Source organism: Chlamydotis macqueenii, chromosome 6 (assembly GCF_036417535.1).
Source record: "Chlamydotis macqueenii isolate bChlMac1 chromosome 6, bChlMac1.mat, whole genome shotgun sequence".
Lineage (NCBI taxonomy): Eukaryota > Metazoa > Chordata > Aves > Otidiformes > Otididae > Chlamydotis > Chlamydotis macqueenii.
Window position 1 is genome coordinate 38,571,217 of NC_141561.1, and position 25,042 is coordinate 38,596,258.

At 36.7% G+C, this 25,042-nt stretch overlaps 1 protein-coding gene across 1 annotated transcript in view; it reads left to right on the forward strand.

Moving 5' to 3' along the window:
* Positions 1 to 702: 702 nt before the first annotated feature.
* SPAG16 (sperm associated antigen 16) overlaps positions 703 to 25,042 on the forward strand; it is a 393,690-nt gene continuing 369,350 nt past the window's right edge. The window contains 8 exon segments of the mRNA XM_086751201.1: positions 703 to 818; positions 4,120 to 4,216; positions 4,609 to 4,707; positions 9,893 to 10,020; positions 15,456 to 15,593; positions 21,837 to 21,944; positions 23,001 to 23,118; positions 24,495 to 24,564. Of these exon segments, the coding sequence (XP_086607327.1) occupies positions 703 to 818; positions 4,120 to 4,216; positions 4,609 to 4,707; positions 9,893 to 10,020; positions 15,456 to 15,593; positions 21,837 to 21,944; positions 23,001 to 23,118; positions 24,495 to 24,564 (874 nt within the window).

A 25,042-nucleotide genomic window follows, 5' to 3' on the forward strand; every position in this document is an offset into this window, starting at 1 on the left:
AAAAAAAAACAACGGAGTGAGAGGAACGTTAAATTAAAGAAAAATAAGTTAAATCGCCGCCGGGGCTCTGTTCCCGCCACTGCTGCTTCTCGCGAGAGGTCGCCCCTGGCAACGGAGCGACGCGACGGCAGGAAGGCAACGGCCATGGAGGAGGAGGAGGAGGCGGCGGCGGCAGCGGCGGGCTCTGAAGTGTCCTTCTGCCTGCAAAGTATCCTTCCTCCTCCGGAGTATTCTCCTCCTTCTCGTCCGAGACGGGCGACTGGGGGGTGTGGGGAGCCCCGAGGTCCCGCTGGTTCCCGCCTCGGGGGGCGGGTGGAGCGGTCGGGGCCGTCTCGTCAGCGCTCCCCGCCACCCTCCTCCCGCTCCCCGGGCTGAGGGGGACGGGGACCCCGGGGGCTGCCTCGGCGGGAAAGGGGTCGGGCAGCCCCGCCTGTGCCGCTGGCTGGGGGGCCGGGGCGGGACCGTCCCCGCAGGAGTTGTCAAGGTGTTTTGCAGAAAAAGGGGGAAAAAGCCAAATATTCCAACACGTTGTTGCTGTATTTTGTGGGTTATTGCCCCTGGAGGCTAAAAAGGACCCATATGTGGGTCCTGCAGAAACGGTAGGGTCTGGTTAGCGTTAATGTGATGTTTGCTTTCGTTGCTGCTAGAGTCACTGAGTGGCCCTTAGGAAAAGCGAGGTGATTTTACCCCCCCACCCTGCTCATGGGGCGATCTAAGCAGGAGAGCTTCAAAATTCTGAAAGGAAGGACGCCTGTTGCCACTCTTGCGTTAGCTGTTGATGAGGAAATGCAGGATATCTACGGAGGCTCCTCATTAAGGTTTGCAGTCCCAACGTGCTGCTGGAGAAGGTGCTCCTTTAATTTCCCAGTGCCTGCCACGCAGAGTGACTGGGGAGATTATTTGTGGTTTGGTTTAGTACTGTTCTGACCAACTTATAAAGATTGATACAATAACCTAGACATAACTTTATTTGCTGTGGCTTTTAGAGGATAAAGAAATCAGTTTGAATTCACAATTGAGTTGTAGCAATTTATGTTAGAAGTTTCTGGCTTTTGGTCAGATTTTTTGGTCAGATAACCCAAATGCTAGTTTTGTCACTGGGTTAGGCTAGCTCTGTTGGTTCTCTTTTGTAGCTGCGAGCTACCAAATTAGGGTCTTGCAAGCTTTGTTTTAGAGGCTAAATAAGCAGAGTGTAAGTGTTAGGCCCTATCAGTACCTTAGTTTTTCCTGCCTTAATTAAGATGTAAGCCAATATAAAAGCGATATTAAAAAAATAGTAGAAGATTGGCTTTAGTGAGCATGTGCCTCAGTTCCTACCTTGTACCTTCTACCTTGTAGAAACTGCACAGCTATTTTCACACTGTGGTGTGCTTAAAAAAGTACTGCGTCAGTACACGTGTTAAAATAAATGACACAGTGCTTGTTGCAAAAACCCAACAGTTTTAAAATCTAATTCCTCTCTTTTATTGTCCACTTGGCTATGATTTTTGTAACAAAAAGGAGGGGAGGGAAAGGGATTTTTAAACTCATGTTTTAGTCTGTGCACAATGTTTGCAACGGCACATTCATTTAGACCACAGTGGATCGCAAGGACAGTCAGGTCAGTAGAAAACTTGGGGAAAAAATCCACAGTATTTGTAAGTGTTTTACTTATCAAGGGTATACTGCAGTCATGTTTCCATCTGCACTGAAAGATTTGATAAATGCAGAAGGAAGTACTCAAGATGGGAGGGAAAGGATCATACAAAAGACAGCTTCAGAAAAAAATAGTCTCTGATCAGATCACTAAACATGGCGTGAAAAAATTCTGGGTACAGTATTTTATTTAAATGTACTTTAAATTAATTATAAGTTGATAAATACCGTGCTCTAAAGTAATGAAGAGGCAGGCTTAGTGGTTCCAGAGAAGTATGCAGACGTTTAATTTGTACATGCAATTACTGCATACATACAGAAATTGTCCCCTGTTTGTCAAAAAAATGTTGTACCCAAGTATTCATGCTGTACAAATATGACCACACTTCTAAAAGTCTTATTCTTTAAAGAGATAATGTGTAGTCAGCTCCTTAGTTCTAGGATATCTTAATCTGACTAAGAAAGGAGGCTTTTTAGACCAGTACCCTAACTAGTCAGTTAATATTATTGTCTTTTGTCTTGACTTTCCTGCTGCAAGCATCCTTCTAGCTTTGTCAAGCAATAAACCTATTCCTCCTGCTTTGTATTTGCACGTTGCTATTGTTCCCTTTTTCTCAGGTAATAGCAGTTCAGGTGAACTTTTCTCCCTCAGAGTTGAAGAAAGAGAAGTCCAGGAAGTAGGAGCTGTTTTATCAGAATGTGGTCAGACCCCAATGCGATGACCAAAATGTTCTTGTTGTACTGGGGAGCAGGCCGACAATTGAAAGCTATCCTGATGCCCGAGTCCCTCATCGTTATTTCAATTCTGTTGAGTCAGCTCTTGAAAGTCGTGTCTCAACGTGAGCTGTTTCCATCACAGTTGTCTTGGTGGACCCGCGTAGGGTCCTGGAGTACCGTGCTGAGAAAAGATGCATTTGTTGAACTGCACAATTTCTTTGCCCTCCCGTTAAAGTCAGAAGAGTTAATCCAGATTTCTTCTGGTGTGGTAGACAACAGACTTAGGCCTGTTAAATCTAATACTTCGGTGGTTCTTTCACTCCCCTCATGAAAGAAAAAAGTAAACACTTTTTGGAGATGAGTTTCTATGTATTTCAGATTTTAGAATTAAACATTCCAGAATCGGTCAAGTTACAAAATGAAGCTTTTGCAGAGAGTGAATTTGAGATGCAGAGAGGTGGTGACTTCAATTCAAGTCCAGTGTTCCACAGCTGCAGTCTGTGATGCAGTAATTTAGGAAGTAAATTTGGGGGCATATCTGTTACAGGCATTTGCTTTCACATACTAAGCCTAGCCAGGAGAGTCTTAAGAAGTGTTCATGGCAGTTTCCTATTTATATACAAAATTTTTATAGTACGTATGTGGTTTAATTGGGCAGTTGGAGGTACACAGATGTGCTTTGACTTGATTACTGAAAACTGTGCCTTTATTCGCTCAATTACTTCCCTGTTTGCTTTTTTGGTTTACAATAGAAAGTGATGTGTCTCTGGCTTCCATCTCAAACCTCACATCTCTGAGAAACAAAAGGTGTTTATCCTTTTTTGAGACATGATCTTTAGCTGTTAGCCCCCCAGATGGTTACAATTTAACTGATAGTTTTGAATGCCGCTGATATTTTTACATTTATCTTGTAATGTGAGAACTGTAGCAAAAGGCCTGTTTTTTTGGAGAATAATTCAGATTGGGGAAGCTTGATGCAAAACTGGAAGATCATGTTGGTTTTTCTTTTCCTCTTTATAAACAGAAGTTGCCATTTAAATTTGATGTGTGTGAAGTACTGAATTGCCAGCTTTTCATTTCTTCAGAAGTTAATTTCTGGTTTATTTACATGGGTCATTTCTAGGCTAACTGATTTCCTAGGGAAACTGTCAACAAAGCATCATGCTGAAAACATTTTCATTATACCATGGGCTGTGAGGTTAGTGGATGACAAATGGTTTTGGGTTTCATTTTATACTATTTGTAGCTATTTTCAATGAAAAGTTTGTCTCTAAAGCATTTGAAGGAACTGTAGATAATTTTTAAATGAATTTTTGCTTTTTGAAAGTTCCTTATGTTTTTGTTGTAGCTGTGTTGTAATTATTAAGACACTTGTGTCGGCTTCAGTAAATGGTCCTCTAGTATTCCGTGTTTGATCTCAGATGTTTGTGTTTGAACTTGTACATCTGAATTTGATAAAAAATGTCATTCTCTGAGAGCATCAAGTTGGTTATGCTTAGAAGCATAAAGACTGTGGAAGACTTGGTGCGGTAAGACCCCTGTGTTGATGGTGAAAGTGAGAGCAGAGCTTAGTTTAATTCAGAGCAGTGCTTGGCTTCTAGCTTTGGCAGATCTGATGAGGCAAATTTTAATGGTGTTTAAACCTGCTTTGAAAACTTTGAATTTGTGCACATAGTTTTTACTGGAGCTGTCTTGTGTCGTGAGGAACAAGGGCGAAGGAGGTGGTAACAGATTGATAGATTGTTAATTTGATACATTTTTTTTAAGTTGGAATTCATCACATGCATCAGCTGTTTCAGACTTAACAAAATGTTCAGAATTTACCATAACAGACGACTCTAATGATGATTATCAGTATGAAGAGGTAATTTACTAAATTGATAGTCTTATATATGTGGTAGAGTATTCATGTTTCATTCTTTTATTTTACTTCACCAGTCACAAAAACATCCTAGGAGAAATGACACAAATCTCCTTTTATAAAGTGTGATAATGCCAGCCATATCTTTGTTTCACGAGAAGATTTAATGTCAGTTGGTTTATGTTTTACTTTTATTTGAATGTTAAATACTTTTTTAAAGATACAGGTATTTCTATTTAAATGTTTCAGCTTATTTATAATTAATATTCAGTAATACAAATTCAGCTTAAATATGGCAAAATATTATTTCAAAAGAATTACATTAATTTGAGTAGTTGTACCGGGAGTGGAAAGATGTGTAAAGTATGTCAATAACTAACTTTAATTTCATTTAGGTTCCAGCAGATGATGAATTTAGTCTTCAGGAAGATGATGAAGATCTGTCAAAGGCTTTGCAAACTATTCAACAGCAGGCTGAAGATGCCCAAATTTTGGTAAGAACTTCCTAAACATTCTAAGACGTGCTCTGTAGTTCAGTCAGCAGTAGTGGCTTAAAATTTACATGTCATAATCTATTTGAATTATGAAATATTTATGTGGAAAAGATTGTCTTTTATTTTTCAGGGGTAAACATATGCCACAGTGGAAAAGGCAACTTATGGTTCCTGGGTTTCCTCTTCCTTTAAGTTTTGTCCATTTTATGTTCCATAAACAACCTGATGTTGCAAATACATGTAACAACAAATATATAGATAGATAGATTATTTAAAATAGATTATTTTAATTATATGAATGTTATTAAAAGATATCAGTATTTTAGGGTTTGTTTCTTCATCTAAGTAAATTGAATGAGAGCGTGATGCCTGACACAGGAAAGGAACTGCTTATGCCTAAGGCCCCCAGAAGCTTGTACTCGAACACTTTGCTAAAAAAGATTCTTGATATATTGAAAATAAAGAATAGGCTGTTACACTGTGTTAAAGCAAAATATTAATGAAATTATCAATCATTACACACCATTAGTTTTAGACACTTCTAACATTTACAGTTTGGTTTCAAAACAGTCATGTAATAGTTCAGAGTTGCACAATGGGACTGTTGGATTGCGTTTTCCAAAGTGTGATTTACCTGACTTTAATTGCTTATAACAGTCTAATGGAAAAGTGCTTTTCCCTGCTGTGTTTCTAATACCACCACTATCTTACAGCCTCATCAGTAAGCTTTCATCATAGTCTTTGTTTTGCAAAAGCAAATGATTAATAAGGAAAAGATAAAATTATGTGAATTATTCTTAACATCAAAATGGAGGGAAAATGTGCATTTTCTTTTGTACTAGTGCATATCAACAGATCGGTTTTGTATTTTAGATCAAACTTTGAATGAGCACTGCCAGTACTGGAGTCTTACATGTTTTGAAACTGAATATGCCTGAGAATTACGAGAAAGATGGCAGAAGTTTTTAAGACTGGACATGCTTAATGCTAACAGAGTAGTGGAAATTGTTCATGTTCTTTAGGGATAACTGAGGTTATTTCTGTTTTACTGTGTGAGTTTACATTCAAATAAAAAGTGAAACAAGGAAGAATACTTTTAATCTGTTGATATATAATTAAATGATCTTTAACCTCTTTGTTGATTGAACTTTGAGTAGTATGAAGCAATATGCTAATACCTATCCCGTTTAATCAAACTGAAGAAAGTGTTACCTTTCCTTAAAAGAAGACTGTATGTGCTTAAATTCAGGTTCTCTTTGATTCTGTGCTTATGCTAATGCAAGTCTGCCTTCTTGCTTCTTGACTCACTATTTGGAGGCTTCACTTTTTCCATAAATTTGAAACTGAAATAATAATTTCAGCCTTTAGACAGAAAGACATGAATAGAAAACTCTTAAAATACACTTGCTAGTTCCTTGACAGCTTTCATAACAATTTACCGTATCTTCTGTGAAGCTCAGTGACTAGTTTGTTTGATGCTAATTCACTGGAAAAACCAAGTGCTGCAGTGAATGCTTTTGGTGCCCCAAGTTAGAAGCACTGTTTCCTATGAATTAATATTGATTCAATATCCAAACTCTGAGCTAAGAAGCACAGTAGAAGGCTATCTTCACATGATAAATAGTTGGTACACTTTTTCAATTATTAGTTTCTAATCTTGGCTAAAATAGGTTAAATTGGGTAACAGCCATACCCTGAAATAGCTACTCTGCGATAAACAGCTTTAAGTCACTGCATATATTTGCTGTTCATAGTAAATTGTACACCTAATCTTATATTAAAGATTGCATTTCAATACTAGATGCAAATTTCTTTTAATAAAGAAATTACATAGAGAAGGCACAGATCAAGTGAGCATCCAAAAATATTTGAGTGATTTGCCAAACGCAGATACTATAAATATCCACAGTTTCTAAATTGAGTAACTACAGTTTATTTTACGCTCTGTTAAAAAGGTCAAGTATAACCAGGAAAATCAAAGAAAAATGCTTATTTTCAAACTTCCTTCCAAAGTAATTAGCACTAATTACTAAATGAAGAAGAGCAAACATAAGCAAATGAGAGATGATGCTATTCACCTTTTTTTAAAAAGAATATTAGTGTGTAGGTATTAAAGCTATGTTTTTACAGGGGATATTGAGGCATGTTTTCTTTCCTTCTGGATCTCTGCATGCATGCAGTGAAAATACTGGTCTTTAAGGAGTTTGATGAGGCTCTCTCAACAGTTACAGTTCATATTTTCATTTGGATCTCAACAGGGAAATTAGAGTGGTGAAGCTCTACTCTCTAAATATCATTTCCCCCTTATCTGGTGGTGAAAAGGCAGCTGATTCAAAATAGAGCTGTGCTGGGCAACGTGTGCTTTGGATAGCAGTGATTCTGCCTGCTGTTCGTGTTCTAGTCATCGTTTGTCCTTGTCAGTCACAGCTCATGAAAAGTAAAAGGACACAGAATTTCTGGAAAACTACACACACAAAAGAAAGCCGGTTGAAATACTTTCTTCAGTAGTTACAGCTATTACACTTGCGTTCCAGGATCTTTATTTTCTTATATCCCAAATGATACTCTGAAGTCACATTGCCCTTCATTAACCTTATATTTTATGTAGGTTTGATTTATAATTTGTTTTATTATGTTAAAAATATTTGAATTCCTTTTTAATTCTTTTTTTAGCAAGAACATCTCCTTTTATTTTCCGGAGAACTTTCTAATTTATTTAGTGTTAATCTTTCTTCATTGGACAGAAACTTTTGTGAGTATTTTGGAAGTCCTTAAGGTTAAGTTATTAGCAGTTATTTTATTTCACTGGCCATATTTGCAATCATTACCCTCAATATGCTTTAAAGATTTTAATAAAAAAAATATTTAGCCAATAAATATGTAGCAAATGTTTGGTTTGTTTAGTATTTTAATTATCTGAATCCTTTAAGATGGTTTTGTCTATATAGCTTCTATAGGGTGTCTGTTCGCACCACACTGTTAGATTGTATTTTCTTAATTTCTAAATAGGTAAAAACATACAAAAACCTAATGTTGTGCCATTCTGTGAGTAGTCATCCAAGGCTGAGATTAAGTTTAAGAAAGTCATTAGCCTAGCATTGCTCACAAAGTCTGCAGAACAGCTAGGAATTTAATTCTGGTTTCTTCAGGCCCTGTTCCAATACTGTGCTTGTTAGACTGCATTCATTTTTCCCTATCTTGTTCCCTGCTCCAGCTTTGGTACCTGAAATGATTCTCAGTGCTAGTATCTAGCTAATAAATTTTCTTCTGTGCAGATGAAATGAATTCCTATCATATTTCAATTTATTAAGGGAATCAAGCTGTGTCATTTGTTCTGAGGACTGCCTTTATAGATGTGTTTGGGAGACTACAAGCAACAGTATTAGACGTTTGCCTCACTTAGAATGAAGAAAGAAAAGAAGCGAGAAAAGGGATGCAGCTGCGTGTCTGCAGATGTTCTGTCTTTGGTTCTTGTATTACCGCCAAATAGACCTGTCTGTACTATATATATCTCTAGAAATGAAAATACACTAAATATTACATTGCACTTGGCATATTGTATTATTCATAATACAATGTTATATGGCCTTGATGGTACATGCACAATTCTTTCTGTTTGTATTAAGCTGCTTGGATTAAATGCAACGTTTTCTGTATTATACAACATGGCTATGAGATTTTCCAGTGTAGAGAATACTACATGTTTTTATTTTAGCAAGAGAAATGCCTTTATCTCCAGGTAATTTATGCAGTCATGTTGATAGAGCCAATGTCTCACTAAGGACATAAATAAGCCGTAAATGGATGGAGTTATTAAAAATCCCCGGCCTACAGATTCTTTTTTAAATGGATGGAGGAACTAATTTGGAGTCACAGCCTTTAGCATGTCTTGATTAATATCTCACTGGACTTATTTCAATTTTGCTAGTATTGAAATGAAGAAAAGAAGCTAGGCATGTATGGAAGCTGTTTCTCCTTTTCTTCTCTACAGTGGTATTTTTTTAAATAATATTTAGCTCACATTATCATAGAATCTGAGTTTCTTTCTTACTGAGTGATAGTTGTCAAACCCAAGTTTGCTCTGGACAGGCATGTGCAGTACCTTACCTTAGTGGCCTGCATTGTTGAGCAAGTCCGTTGTAGCATTGTGCCCATGTGGAGTTCCTAAATGCTGAGAGCTTCACATTTAGGTACGTCACCTTGCTGTAGTCCTATTTGAGGTCTGAAGGAATAAAGGCTATCTCTCTGGCTGCCAAGTTGTGGCAGTCTCTCTCATTTGGTTATCTTAAAATGTATTTTGGGGGAGAGTAGTCTCAGTCTGAGTCATATTTTACTTTTTTGGTATTTCCTTGCATCTTAAAATCTCTCTAGGAGAGCTTAATATCAAGCTATGCACTGAGAGGGCTGAATGGGGTTGGATGAAGGTAAGAAATTTGCATTGCAACAGAAATCTGTGAAAGGGATTTTTTTTTTTTTTTTCCTCTGTAGTAGCTAGCTCTGATTTGTTTTGATTCTGCTTCTGGCAACTGTGCTTGACCCATGAGCTGATCTTCTATGAATGGCTGTCGATCTTAATGGCACTGAAGGAGCTGTATATGAAACTCGGTGCACCATCTGCATTCTGCTAACACTTGTAGCAATGTTGTCTGGCAGCTTCGTTCAGTGTCTGCATACGGATGTTGAGGAGAAAAGGGAGAACTGGTCTTTGTGAGACTTCCTAAGAGATCTAGTGATGCGGAAGCAGTTATTTGAGTCTCTCCATCATGTACATCATTACAAAAAGAATGTAAACTGTTTTACTATCACCTTGGACTTTCGCATTTTTCATTAGATGAAGTACTGATCTTTCTTGTCAGTAGTTTTGAAGGGTGCAGGATTATGAGAACTAACATTTTCTCTCTGGTTAGTGACAGAAGACCATCCGTCAGTTTAAATAGTTTCCAGCTCATATCAGATTGTCAGGTTCAGAATACTTGCTTAGGTGATTTTTGAGTTATTTCTCGATAACCTTTCACAGACCGTGACATTGGAAGGGTCAGTGATTACATACCTGATCAGTAAAGCCATGGGAAACATTCAGCTGTACTCCTATAGGTCTGTGACTTTAGATGACTTCAGAAATAGAACATATGATAATTCCATTTTTCTTGTAGGTTTAATAACAATTATCAAATTTTAATTTCAGGCTTTGCAATCAGCTCTAACTTCTGAGAAATCAGTATCTGAAATACCTGAAGCGATAGATGACTTCTTCTGCAATTTCCTGGTCAGATTTGGAATGTCCAGAACCCTTGACTGCTTCCAAACTGAATGGTAAAATATTTTCAATTACCATGTTACTTTGAGAATTAGGAAGTAGATGCTCAGGATTCAAATATTTCTGATATTTCAGGATACATTTTCAGAAAACTCTTCTGAGTACAAGTAATTCTTAAATACGTAGTGTTTTACCAAATATATTAATGTTGAGAATAAGGATGCAAATTATTGTTTTAAGGACAGACTTTAAAGAAAGCTGACTCCAGGGATCTCTTCATATATGGGTGTATACACTCTTCAGGGTGTATACTTTTTAAATACTTATTAACAGTAGTGTACTAGGGGTGCTGCAAAGCTTGAGAGCTGGATTATTTTGGAGCAAAGGATTGTGCTTGTCATGAAGTTCTACTGAAATACTTTCAGTTACAAGCTTGCTTTGAATCTGCAAGCTATGCTGGAAAGATTCTGAGAAGTGGAAACACCTCCTTGAATTGTCTTGTAGTCAGTCTTTAAACATCAGAGATTCAGAGATTTGTTAATAAGGTCTTTTGAAGTTGTTTAATTTGAAAATTATTGTATTTGAAGAGTTAGAAACATCTTCTTTTTTCCTACGAAAGCCTTGAAGCTTTTAAATTTTCTTAGAAATATTCTCTAATGAGGAAATCATTGCTGGTTTTTGCAAGGCTGTGGTCTTATTAGTGTAGAGCTCACCAATCAGGCGTTGCCTTTCGAATGAATAATGATCTGGTTTTTGATAGTGTAACAATATGACTTAAATGATTCCTTAGAGAAGGAGCACTATATTCTTTTTTCAACAGAAGAACTGATATGAATAGCATTAAGCTTGAAGAAGTTTAAGAGTTTTTATGGAAAAAGATAATTAATACTAGACAGATATAAATAGCGACCTTTTTATGAAACTATGGCTTTCTTTGAAGCACTTAGAGTTTGAATTTATATCAATGACAAAATTCAAATTGCTTTTTAAGAGAGCAAGAGCAGATCTTAGCAGGCCCTATCTTGTAAATCCTTAGCTATACATATATTTTTTTTTTCCCTATAAGGAATATTTTTAATTTCGGTAACATTACAAATGAGCTCAGCATGTCAGGATCTAATCTTACTGTATTGAGACTTTTTATGCATTAATACCTTATTTCAAAATGTTTCATGTTGGTTTGAAATAGGTAATTTACAATATTAATGAAAGTGAGAGCAGATTAGTGTACTCAAGTTCCTCATTATGTATTGGGATGGCACTCTCATTCTCATGCTGTGATGATCAAGTACTAATGGAATTTAAAATGAGAAATTAATTAACGTAGAGAAAATTTATCAAAAGGCTTGCTTTGAAATAATTGTCTGTCTGAGATCTAAAGGTCACTTAAATTGGACCAAATTATCTGTGTTTATGTCAGAGTTTGAGAAAACATTCTCTTATCCTATCCAGCTGTATAAAATATCATTATTTCATTATATTTCATTTTAAGCCAAGCCCACTCTTCTTCTCTGATGTAATGAATAATTTTATCACACTTGTAGTGATTTTTTTACTTATGAGGTTTTTTGCACATACACTTTTTTTTTCTTCCAGTTACCCTTTAAGGAACTTAAAATTAGACTGAAATTATTTTTAGAATATCTAATTTACCATTGGTTTATCTGTTCCTTTGATAGACAAGACTTTATAGTGCTTTTGTTACTTATTAAAGATCTTGGATTGACAGCTTTGGAGTATGAAGTGCAAGGACTGTTCAGCTGTAAGTTCAGGCATCTGACAGTCTGTAGCCCCTAATCCCAAAGGGCTCAGCGCTGCTGGCAGCCTGTCGCCAGTCTGAGCAGATGAACGGTTTGTTGTTCACGCAGACGCACGGAGCTATCGCTGTGATGAGTTAGTGCGCTCGTTGGACTGGTGATCTCTAGGCGTTCCTAGAGACCTGGCAGCATTTCAGTTTGTGAGTAAAAGGAGAGCTGCAGACTAATTACACAAACATGATTTGAAAATTTTTTCCTGTTTGATGTGGTTAAAATTATGAATAAACTTACGTGCCCAAGCAAGGTTAAAAGCCATGTCTCTGTGTATGCCTTGCAAAGACTGCTTGGGTTGTGCGTAAAAGAGCACATGCAACAAAGCTACTGTCTTCCCTGAGCATAAACGTAGCCTTATTAAAAATAATAAATAAATCGTGTTTTGCAGCATGAAGAAAGTGGATATAGGTTGTGATCCTCCATGTCACAACTCCCTGAAGACAGTGGAAACTGCTTCTTTTGGGCAGGCCTAAGTTTCTGCTGCTCTGTGTCCTCTTTGGCCTGGAAATCATATGGTTACATTAATGTATGTTGTGCTCTGAGTTCATGAATCGTGAAAGAAGTAAGGGTTATCAGTTTCAGAACAGCATTGCGCTGAAACAGATTCAGGTTTTGGATTAGAACTGGCTCAGAACACAAGTGAAGTAACATCAAGTTTGATTTGCAAAAAGCCATGTGGACATAGGTACTTTCTTGCATGCATAACATGATGTCGTAGTTCAGCCCCAACGGGGACCAGACTACACAGTCTCTCTCTCACTCCCCCCCACTCTCCGAGAGAATAGGAGGAGATTTAACAAACAAAAGAAAACCAGGAAAAAAAAACCAAACACGCAGGTTGAGATTGAACAAAAAGTAAATTTAACAGTAATGACAGAAGAAAACAAGAGAGTGATGGAACACAAATACAGTAAAATAGCTCACAACAGATCTCCGCATCCAGTCTCTTCCAACTAGGAGGGCCTCCCTTCAGCACCCTCCTCACTTATATACTGAGCATGATGTCAGATGGGATGGAATAGCCCTTTGGTTAATTTGGGTAAATTAACCCCAGCTGTTAGCTAATTAGTTAACTATCCCAGCCATAGGGGCTATCAGCTTCAGTTCTCCACCCAGCTCAGGTAAATATTAACTCTATCCTGGCCAGAACCAGGACACATGATAATGTAAATTTTCTACTTATATGCCATAATAGATTGGAGGAGTACACTAGGGCAAAAAGATGCTTTATTTTTCTGTGCTCATTTCTTCCTTAGCCTTCTGTTGAAACTGTTTAAGAGGTTACCAACTGGAGATAATTTTCAGGAATAATTTCTTGTAAAAACTAAAACTTGAAATTGTAATTGCTGAATGCGTCTGTAGGTGAGTTACTGCTTGCTAAAGAACTTTCCTGAGCTACACAGCAGTTAGATTATTGCAGGGCCTCTCTGCGATCTGATTCCTTTGGAACCCTTAGAAACTTGAATTGAATGTAATGTACATGGTAATAATGTGTAATTTTTAGTTAGTCTGCACTGGACTTTGATTGTAAAATCAAAGTTGACCATCTGTTCCTTAGGTTTCCAGATTCTTGGCTAATTTTAAACAGTGTTTCAAGAATAACATCTCAGTTGTTCTGAAAAGCTTAGCAAAATGCTTGTGTGTGCATGGAACTAACTACTTTAATTTGCATCACAGTTTCCTTCTATAATGGAAAGAAGGAGAACAATAGCTATTTGGCATTCGGCTAGGTATGTAGGAGTTCTGGAAGTTTTACAGGACGAGGCTGATGAAAGATAATGAGACTTCACAATGCAATTTTGTTGTGTGGCTTTCTTTCCCATTTCTACTACAGGCACAAAAGCCTTAATTTTTAGTAGTATTGTTAGACAAAGGCATAGTGAATTTATTGCTATTAATTGTATTACATTAAAATTGTCTTTCACAGTGCTTAGCTCTGCTGGAGGCTAAGTTCATCAATTATCCATGTCTGATGTGTCTTTGTGCAGAAATTTGGTGACTTTCATGAGGTGCAGTTAAGGCATTCAGTACATAAATTTTCAGTATTTCCAAGAGGATATCTACCTGCTCATCAGTCAATGTTTATTTGAAAAACAAACAAACAAACAAACAAAAACCCCTAAGCTTCTTCCTTAGTATTGAAGCTTATTGCTACTGTAATTTGCTTAAGAAAACAAAGTGATGATAGAATGAATTTTGCCTTGGACATGTTCAGCTTAACTTTTCAGAAACCTTTCATTTACTGGTGTTGACTGTGAGTGACAGCTTAATTCATAGGGATGAGCATTCTTAGAAGTATCCACAGAATGCAGATAAGTGGTTGACTGTAGGAAGTAATTTGGATGTAAGTTTCTACCATTCCTTTTAATTTTTTTTTTGGAGCACATTGAGTTGCTTTTGTCAAGTAAGAATCCCCTTTTGTTTCTGCAGCATGTTTTATTGATCTAGGAATCTACTTACTGTCTTCGAGTTTCAAATCTGCTACATGTGTCCAAGTGGAGGAAATAGCATTTAGTATAATTTTATCACTAATTACTGCTGTTGTTTTCATACTCCCATATTACTTGGAAAAAAACTGCACAGATTCAATATATTTTTTCCCTCGAAAAGGCAATGTTCATATTATTCCTTCTGGTGGGTTCTCACCCAGAACATCTTTCAACTGCAGTTGAGATCAGCAGGGAAGATGCTGGTGGGTCTGTAGTCTTTGTCTGATATAAATTATTTATAACTCCATTGAACCTGTGCTGAACTGATATCATGGCAACAATAGTGTACAATGTCATTGTCTTCAGTGGATCTATAGAAGTTTGTGCCAAATGAAGGTCTTGTTCTTCTGTCTTACAGAAGTAAATGAAGAAATAGATGTTTTGTACATACATGTACTGGATTCTGGAATCTCCTCTGCAATGTCTGCTTGCGCAGAAGCATCTTACACTCGTATATGTAGACTTGGATCTTGGTGTCTTTTGAAATAGTTTGACAAAACCTGATTGCTTATAATCATTCCTTGAACAAGCATGATTATGCAGAAGCATTTATTTTATGTGGTGACAGTCACTTTTTTTTGGATAAAATCTAGCAACCTAGGGAGATTCCTAGGTTGCTACACAGCATTATGTGCTGCTCCAGATTTGCTTTTACTTCTCAAAATGCAAGTTAGTCTTTATGCTTATTTAACTAAAGCAGCCTTCAGGCTTCTGCATCACAGAATCATGTTTTCTTGAGGGCGGGTAATATGGGTAAATATTGGTGAATAGAATTAAGTAAGCAGAGGGTAACAGAAGTAAGCAGGAAGGAATGAAGAAGTTTTCCTAGGTGAGCTCTGTATTCCATGTTGAAGATAGCTCATAGAATCATTCATCCAAGTTATTCACAACTTTGTCATGTGAGTCATTAGGAAAAAAAAAAATCTTGCTTATATTTGAGAACATGAGATAAAAATGAGTACAAGTATATACAAATGTTATTTGGAAGAATGGAAGGAAAAGAACAATTGTTTAAATTGAGTACTGTGTTATAGAGGATGTCTTGACTATCATGAACAAGAATACATTTCAGAATGAAAAGCAGTAGAAGAGAACAGTGTGGGATAGTGCTATTGCTAATTGTTAATGAAAAAGGTAAAGTGAGAAAAAGGAAACACGGAATAAAATATCTCTCCATTCATTTTCTACTAGGTACGAACTCATACAGAGAGGTGCGTTCACAGCCAAAGATACTGAATTGGTTCCAACTGTGTATATCCGCAACCAGCAACTTGAGGCTGAGAATATGCGTTTGAGGAAAGATTTGGAAAACTGTAAACTCACTACAAAGTATGTAATCTAGTCTTAATGAAACTTTTATATGCAGTAATAAATGGCCAGATAAAGTAAACCCAAGTGCTTAATGGAAATAATAAGTTCCTGTTTATTATGCTGGCTGCATATATTCTTACTTCCAGGTGACATTTATAATTAAATTTCAATTTTCTCTGAGTTTTGTTAGAAACCTAAATATTAATTTTTTACTTGTATTTATTGGACTGTGGAAAATAACTTTCCATGTCTAGTAATCGCAACGAATTACTACAAAGAATCATGAATATAATATGTAGAACTAGAAAATAAATGGTTATGTGCATTTTGTATTAAAATACAGTACTATAAATGACAGCTACCACAAAACATGAACATAGAAAAAACACTATATATTTATTCTTCATTTTTTAAATTACAAGAAATCTATCTCCGTGGCCCCAGCAATAAATGGTATGTCACTGTAAATTACCATCGTTGGTTCTACTTGTGTGTACGTTGTAGTAGCTGGTTCTACAAGTCAGTTGTACTTGGGTTATAGGAGAGGTAAAATATTTAGCCTATATAATGCGGAGATACAATAATGAACTGCATGTAACATACCCTTTTCTGAAGCATGGTAGCCCTGCACATGTGTGTGTTCATTGAGAATTTACCCTGAGATCTGATAATGCCCTCACTTTAATTTTTGCCAGTGCTTAGTTTTAAAATACGGAGCTGTAAAAAAAGTTAACTCCATCTATTTGATTTTCCTCAAGATTGCTCAAGCTAGTAATTTTCATTTAGGTTGGTCCTTTATATGAAAAATAGCTACTCAGATCTTAAGTAATAATTGCTACTGATAATAACTGTAATCAAATTATTTTCCAGTGATGATGATTTATTAAATTTTAAATTAATAAATCAATTAGCTATAGTCTAATAGTTACATAAAGAGCTTTGAGAATCCAGTAAAATATTGTACAGTGTAAATATACTGTTGCACTGGGAGATGGGCCATATAGACAACATTCCTTTGTTTTCATCTGCAGCGTCTTTGGACAGTGGATTGTTAGGGATTGTGTCTTCCCCTTGAGTGGGAGAGTAAGAAGCCGTAATGCGTAGCGAAAGAGTTAAAGACAAAATCTGGTCCTTCTGAAATTTTATTGTCAGTAGTAATTTTAACAGGCTTTCCTTTCTTCTCCTCCCCTCTTTTTTTTCTTTCTTTTTTTTTTTTTTTCCCGTTGTATGAAGCAGAACATGTTATAACAAGGTAATCTGAGCAGATTATGACTTGATTTGACATCCATTTGCTGTTTCATGTTGGTGCGGCCTCACCTTGAATTCTGTGTGCAGTTCTGGGCCCCACAATTTAAGAAAGATGTGATGATCCTTCAATGCATCCAGAGAAGAGCGACAAAGCTGGTGAAAGGGCTGGAAGGAATGTCCTGTGAGGCGTGGCTAAGGACTTTGGGCTTGTCTAGTTTGGAGCAAAGGAGGCTGAGGGGTGACCTCATTGCTCTCTACAGCTTCCTGAGGAGGGCAAGTGGAGAGGGAGGTGCTCCCTCATTGTCCGGTGCTAGGATGCATGGGAATGGTTCAAAGCTGCACCAAGGGAGGTTTAGAGTGGGCATTAGGAAGCGTTTCTTTACCGAGAGGGTGGTCGAACACTGGAACAATCTTCCTTGAGGGGTCGTTGATGCCCCAAGCCTGTCAGGGTTTAAGAGGCATTTGGACAATGCTCTTAATAACATGAGTTAGCCTTTGGTCAGCCACATATGGGTCAGGCGGTTGGACTAGATGATGGTTATAGGGCCAGGCCATGGCCATGCCATGCCGGTGGAGTTGTCCTGGGCTTGTTGCAAACATAAAGCTCAAAACAATGTTACCATGGTCATGAATGAGTTGAGTTTTTCCCCGTAAGAATGTCTATATACTTTACAGGGTGCCAGAAAACTTTTAATAGCAGATGCCTAGTTAAAAGACAAAGACAATATGATGGTGTCCAACAGGAGGAACGCACGAGAGAGAAAAGACATTGCCAATATGCTAGGTTCCTACAGGCTACCTGTTAAATGAAACTCCCAACGCTCACTTCAGAAGTGAGCAGTGCTGAAGTAATAAATAAATCCATGACCTGAAACAGTGCCTTTCACATTCTACTGTTTGATGAAACCTGAAATAGCAATGCTGTGGTGGGAAACAAATGAGTTATGTCACCTGCTCGCTATTCCAGAGCGGGCAGCGAGATATAAGGGAGTTCATTATCACACAAGCTAGAAGCGGGTAGATTCTAGTTGTTGGCATTTACTGTTAAATACTGCACTTATTCGGCATGTACCTTCTTAAAACACTATTACAATTAGTCCTCCTTTCTCCACTTTTAGGGAGAGCTTTATTTTCTTTCTGCTAATACTAGAACAGAGTATATGTAGATGTGAAACTTCGTTTGTGCTAATGGTTGCTATGTCATTTTTCAACCTTTTTATTTCAAATAACTTTCACAGTTTTAATTGATACTAATGTTAAAAATTCGACACTTCTGTAAAATTAATTTCACATATTTTGTTTTAAGTAATTTATTAATTAAAAGAGTACTCTTTCTGGACTAGTGGGTGAAACTGAGCATTTCTGCTCTATGCATCATGAGTGACAGTGTTCCTTTGTGTCTCTTGGATAAACTCTGATCGTAGTACTCTATACTAAATCCATTGAATGTAGTGACTGTTAACAGCGTTTTATCTTGTTCATACATTCAATTACTGTAGTTGGTACCCTTGCTATGATAAAGCAAATATTCCAGCAGGAGCCAAAATTACCTGGAGGACAATTTGAGTTTTCAAGTATTATGAGAGAGAATTCACCAGCTTAAGCTGAAAACAGAATGCCTAAAAGCACTGAAGAAACCGTGATTTCACTGGTTAGAAACCAAGGACTTGTGAGCTGATATTTTGCTCTGTGGATTAGTCAGAAAACTTTCATTGTGAGATTCAGTGCTGTGAAGTGTATTTGAAGAAAGCTTTTGACTACATTTGGTATTTCTGAGCTTGGTACTCTTGACACTTCTCTTGCAGAAAAGAGATGTTATTTGGGAGTGAAGCAGTATGGGGGCCCAGGATGAATGGCTATAAACCAATTACCTCCTACTTTAATGTTGTTGTGGAAGAGATTCAGTGTCTAGAAGCTAACTGTAATTGTTTTTTGGGTATTTTAATATAGTATTTACATGAGTGCATGACAAGCAGGTGGGCAAGTAGAGTACATTTTAGGCTGTTGGTTACATTTCACTCTGATGGTTCATTATTTAAAGAGAAAATCACAATCAGCTTCACTTGCTGTATACAGTTAGTATCTATTTTTAATAGATTGTCCAGTGTCTCAAGGCATCCTGAGATTTAACAAAATCCCTGAATACATACATTAAAAATAATTAATATCAGCATAATTATTTTACTCCAAACCTAGTGATTGTTACTCCCTTAAAGTTCAGGTACACTACTAATCTTTATTTAAATTGTTTCTAAGAATAAACGTTCTGTTGTGATAGAAATAAGAACTAGTTTTAGGTTGGTTTGCCATGTGACAGTAGTTAAAGTGTACCTTAAGTATAGTCTCTTTATTTCTTTCATCTTGAAAGCTACAGTTGAGCCCTGATTGATTGGTAAGGGATGTTATCTGCTGCAATATTTCTCGAATGGAAGCATAGATATTCTTTCCAATATGCCAGAAAAATCTGAAAACAATATCTCTGGAAAATTTTTAACTCTTACAGGAGACTACTTCAGTTTAATTCATTGTCTTCAGTGATCATGTGTGTCATTCAAGCATTTTATATTCCAGTCATATTTGCTTGTGAGTTGAATAATAGATTGTAATTTCATAGCAATATTAAACTCTGATCTGATGATTTAAAATAGCTTGAATCCCATATGTTTTGGTGTTTTCCTACAGCCAGATCCTTTGGTTTCCCTTTGTATTTAAGCATCTAGGTAGACAACATAATGCTATATCAGGTTTAAGATTGTTAATCACAGGAACTCTTAACTGTAGTACTTGCAAGTTCTTTAAATTTTTAGGAATTTATTATATAGATGGAGTGAAAGTTGTGTACAGCTTTTGTCTGAGGTTTGTAACTGTGTTCACAAACATCAGGAATTTTGAATATTTGGAGGTATCTTTCTGTCCTGATTTTTTGAAGCATGCTCATAAATATATGCCCAGCTTACAGCCACAGTAACAGCCAAAATATGAAGCAGTCTTGGAAATCATGTTTATTATTGCTGTTAGTGCTATCGCTAGCAATAACATCCTCAGCTGATCTCCTATTTCTGTGCCAAAATCGAACTATTCCTGCACGTATTTCTCCACTTATGCAATGACAAAAATCAAGTGCATGCTTTTTGTGTTGTGCACCATATTTAAATGCATCTATTTAATTACATGGTGCATCTAGCATCCTTGCTACTAAATGCTATATAAACTAGGTCATAAACAAGCATGAGAGTATGTTTTCTAAAACTGCCTTTATTTTGATTAAAATGTTAGGGCTACAGGTTGCAGCATGTTGGGGAATAAAATCCCACCTAAATTTGGTGGGAACAGGGCACATAACTCATATTTGAAAATGCCTGCTTGTTTTATTGGACCTTGCCCTCCCCTGCTATTTTTATCAAACTCCTTGCTTGAGAAAAGTTAAAATTGAGAGGCCTGCCTGTTTTTGACATACACCTTGACTAAAAGAAATGGGTATTGGCTTTGCTGTGGCTGTAGCAACATCTTTAATTCTTAGAACGAGCCATCTGCTTAGCTCTGTAGGGGCAGGTTTTGTATCCAAGATCTTAGGACAAGTCACATTTTTGTGAGTAGTGTCACAATGGAGTTGTTTCACAGAACTGTCCTGAGACCACCTATTCATTTACCTCTCAAACCTTTGGCTGTTTATAGGAGCTTGAGCAGAATCATAATCTGTACTTTGTGTCCCAATATTGTAAGTTACTGTTTCACAACTCCAGCTGTTTGTGCACGCACATAGACAAAGCAATGTGCATGCCCACAGCTCCTTTGAGTTTTTCACTGTTTTCAGGCAGGCTCTGGTTTCATTTCTCTGCCAGCTTTTGCTCAGGTTTGACTGATGTATAGTGACATTAATTCACTGCGCTCTTCTGCAGGTCTTTCTACCTGTTCCAGCTGCAAGGAACGATTCACGTGTAGATGTACACATATAAATATAGTAGTTTGTCTAGGTAATAAATATAGCAAATGCATACATAGTAAGTATAAATTATTTGTACAATTAAATATAATGTACTGGCAGTTGTGGGCTGCCTTCTTGGACCTGTGATTTTGGTGTACTCTACTGTCATAGTGGTTTTCCTAACTCTACAATTTCGATTGGAGAGGAAATTAGCTTTATTTTTGTAAAAAACAAATATCTAATTTTTGTGCAAGGTCATTTCAAGCTTCCTTTGCAGTTAAACAGTAAATCCTACATATCTTTCCTGTCAAACCCACATCAGTAAAGGCAAGGAGAAAATGGGCAGAATGTATACAGAACATTTTGTGTTTACAGAGCAAAGTATCTCGGGGTGTCCCATGACCGTGTGCAGAATGTGCTTAGAGAATAACAGTTTATCAGTCTGTTTGCAGTTAATTTTGAAATCGATTCCTTTTGCTTCCTGCTGTCACGTAGAGGGACACTTGGGAACAGGCTGCAAACGTGATTGAATAGAGCCTGGAACTTCTCTGGCACAACATTTTCCAGAAGCTCTCTACATGCATGTATTTGCGAGGCAACGATACGGTTAGCCTTCTGTCTGTGTCCTCCTAGCATGTACTGTTATGCTGGGCGCCAGATGTGATGTAGATGTTAGAAAATCTAGAAAATCTGTATTGCAGTACATTTGCAGGTAAGATTTTAAACCTACAACAAGAGTGTTGTTTTCTAATCACCTGTAATTTGAATGTGTATCTCCACAAAACCCCTTGTTCTTCAAGTAAGGTTGACATCTGAGACTTACAATGCTAGAATCCTTGTGGATTCTGTCTAAAGGAGCTGCATTAAGTTAATGGTGGAGAGTACCCCTGGTTTTGTACATCAGTTGGCAGCAAAGAGACCTCAAAAGTACATGTTCTCTGCCACAGGGCATACTATCAAATGTTTCCAGCCTGGATACAGTAGGCACCTGCACATCTGAAAATTAATTTTTTATGTATTCAACATACTCTGAGCAGTTAGTAGGAAGAGACTAATATTACTCTCTTACGTTTTCTGTTTACATATAGCAAAGCAAAAGAGGCTTTCCTAAAAATGCAGAAAGAACGTGACTTCCATCGAATGCATTGTAAGCGAGTGGTCCAGGAGAAAGACAGGCTTATTTGTGACCTTAAAAGGTAAAAAATTATTTTAATTACCATACATGTAACATTATATTTAATGTCTTCAACTGTTGCCTGGTAATGAGATAATATTGTGGAATTTTAAAGTGCTACAATAAAGCTAGCCGCGTTTAGTTAGTGTATAGCAGGTATATAGCAGTTCCATCTGACCCTCTGCCATGTCTCTTAAACAATTTCAGGTGACTTTTAAAATATTTTCCATTATATGATGTGGCATTAATAAATACGTAATATTTCTAATACTTGAAAATATAAATGACATTTTATTTTGTTCAGATATTTTTCTATAAATATGTATCAATTTCTGTGTTTACATCTTTCATCCATTTTAAGGGTAACTGACGTCACACTGAGTTCAGAACCTGTGCATTCATTATTCCCATAGCTGGTATTTTCTGTCTTTCCACATCTTGAACTTCTTACATGAAATTTGCTATGTTGCTTCGGTTGCAAATAAGCCCAAAATAATCCATTGGTAATGAGCTATGATAGTTGATTTTATAATATTTAATTCTGTAATTTTGTCATTCTGGTATTCTGTAAGTTTTCTATTAACTGTTGTGCTTCTTTCCCTTTTAGTTGTTCTGCAGAATTAGTGTTTAGGTATTCTAATTATAATACCCAGTGAAGAAAGAAATAGTAATCATATTACAACTGTGTTGTCTAGATTAGGATCTTGGTAGTCGTGTAATGGCTGTAATTCTTTCTTCCAGTGAAATATCCATCTGCAAGAAACCAGAAATTAAGAAAAATTTGTGTGCCTTATGCTTATGAAGGATTAAGAACAGGTCAAATCCGGATGGATTGTTTTAAAAGTTAGAACTAGACAAAGTATGAAACCTCGTATAGCTCTGACTTCCTAGTTTTGTTTTTTTTTTTTTTTCTTGTGATATTCCAGTTGAGTGGTTACATACTAAATACCTTTTCATCCTCTGTGTTGACTTTTCGGCGCTTTTTATTCTTTTATTTGGGGAGGAAAAAAGTTACACAGACATAAATCTCCGATTTAACTCATATTTGAGGAATCGTTTGTTACCTTCTTGTTCACAGGCTGAAGGCACATTATGCATCATATGAGCCAGAGCTGAAGCAGTTGACTGAAAAATACCAGACTGTACTGCGACAGAAAATGTTAACTAGTTTGGAGAGAGACAGAGCAGTTGGGCAGGTAAAACTATGGTGAACACCAGTTGCAGAGCTGTAAGGAAAGCTTTTAATTTTTACTTCAGTAAATACGTAGATTATTTTCTATTAAAGCAACTCACTTATGCAGTAGTTTGAAGCAGAATATTTTAGTGAGTTTCATCTTATTTGGTGAAATGTTAATATTAAAGCATGTGAAACTTAATGCCGCAAAGTAGTAGTTCTCAGTCTGTACTCACTCGGTGCTGCTGTGCGTGACTCGGTGATGTGCAGACCCTGTTAAACTTTCAGGGTCAACAGCTTGAGGAAAGGTGTGATATTCCCACAGATTCATATGCTTCCATCTGTGCCTTTAGAAATCTCTTACTTTAACTTTATTACTATTTATTATTTTATTTTTCCCTAAATATATCCAGGAGTGACTTTACTAGTTTAGGAAAAAATACATTAAGATACCAGAGACAGTTTTTCTGCCTTGTGGGTGAAATAACAGAGCAGTATTTTACTCCTATAATCTTATCTGATGTATAGGTTGATATACATGATATTCTGCCCCTTCAGCAGGAAGTAAGCACAGATAGGATGGATGCAGAACAGAAAGTTCCTGTAACCAATAGATTGTTTGTTCAAAAAGAGAGGGGAAAACGGAACGAACCCCCCCCCCCCCACCAAAATGCATCGTGTTTCAGCAGGAGCATCATGAAACATGAAAGGAAGTTACCATGCTTGCACTTCATTCTAATAGTCCTCATCTCATTTATTCCTTTCCTCTGCATCCAGTTTCTCTCAGCTTACTTTTAAAAGACTGAGGATTATATGTTTGAAATTTTGATAAGTAAAATAAGATGTCCTCTAGAAAAAGAAAGGTTCCTGTCCCTGTTCAGTTACTTTGAATCAGGAGTACAAAACATAACTGTTGCAATGCTGTGAAATTTTGGGAGCGTATGTAAGGCCAATCCAGGAATGAACTGTATATGTTCTGGAGTGATGGCTTTTTTTGTAATGCATAACGCCGTATTTTGTGGCGTTTTGTTATGACAAAGTTGTATGTCATGTTGTGCCATTAAGTTAAAGATCAGTGCAGTGACAGCAGTGGTTAAAAGTTGGTGGTGCAGTAAAAGCCCTAGTATGCTATGCCTGCACTGTTTTAATAGAGCTGTAAAAGTATCTTGAGAGATTCTGGATGCCTTATATTTTTTTTCCACATTGTTTCACTAGGCCTTTCCAAAATCTTTAATTAGGATGATATTTATAAATTAGAAACCATAATCAGAAAATTAAATAATTACAGATGGAATTTATTACTTAAATTTGCAGGCATAAATGCTGTGTGTTGTGAACAGAGAGTTCAAAAGCAATGTTTTTGTATTAACCCTTCTTCTCTTCTCTCTTTAAAATTAGGTTATGGATTTGCAAGCCAGTCTACAGAATTTAAAGCCTGGATGTGTTATTCAAATTCCTGTGACAAAAGGTAAAATATTTCCATCACCAAGCTTAGACTGGTTATGGGTTTTCTTTTGTCTTGTGATGCGTTTCAAAATCTGGTGTAACAGTAAAGAAAAAAATACTAGTACTATAAAGATTTAATCAACTGTCCTGGTGACAGAGCAACAATTTTATCATTTGAATATTTCTTCTAAAATGTATCCACTAAGGACAGTGCTGATGACAATATGGAATATGTGAGTAACTATAGAAGGACATCATCCTAGAAATGTATTTTGTGTCTGATTTTGTGATATTTATCAACTAATACTCTTTTTTTTTTTTTTTTTTTTTTTTAATGCGAGTATTCTTTTTCAGCTCACTCTACGCAGCTATATATGGTGGTCTTGAAACATTTTGAAAAATACTGGTGTTAGGAAATCCAGCCTCTTATTTTAGCATGTCTCATTTTTTTAGGAGGTTGCAGAGGTTATATAATACCTGCTGGAATAATATCTTTATCT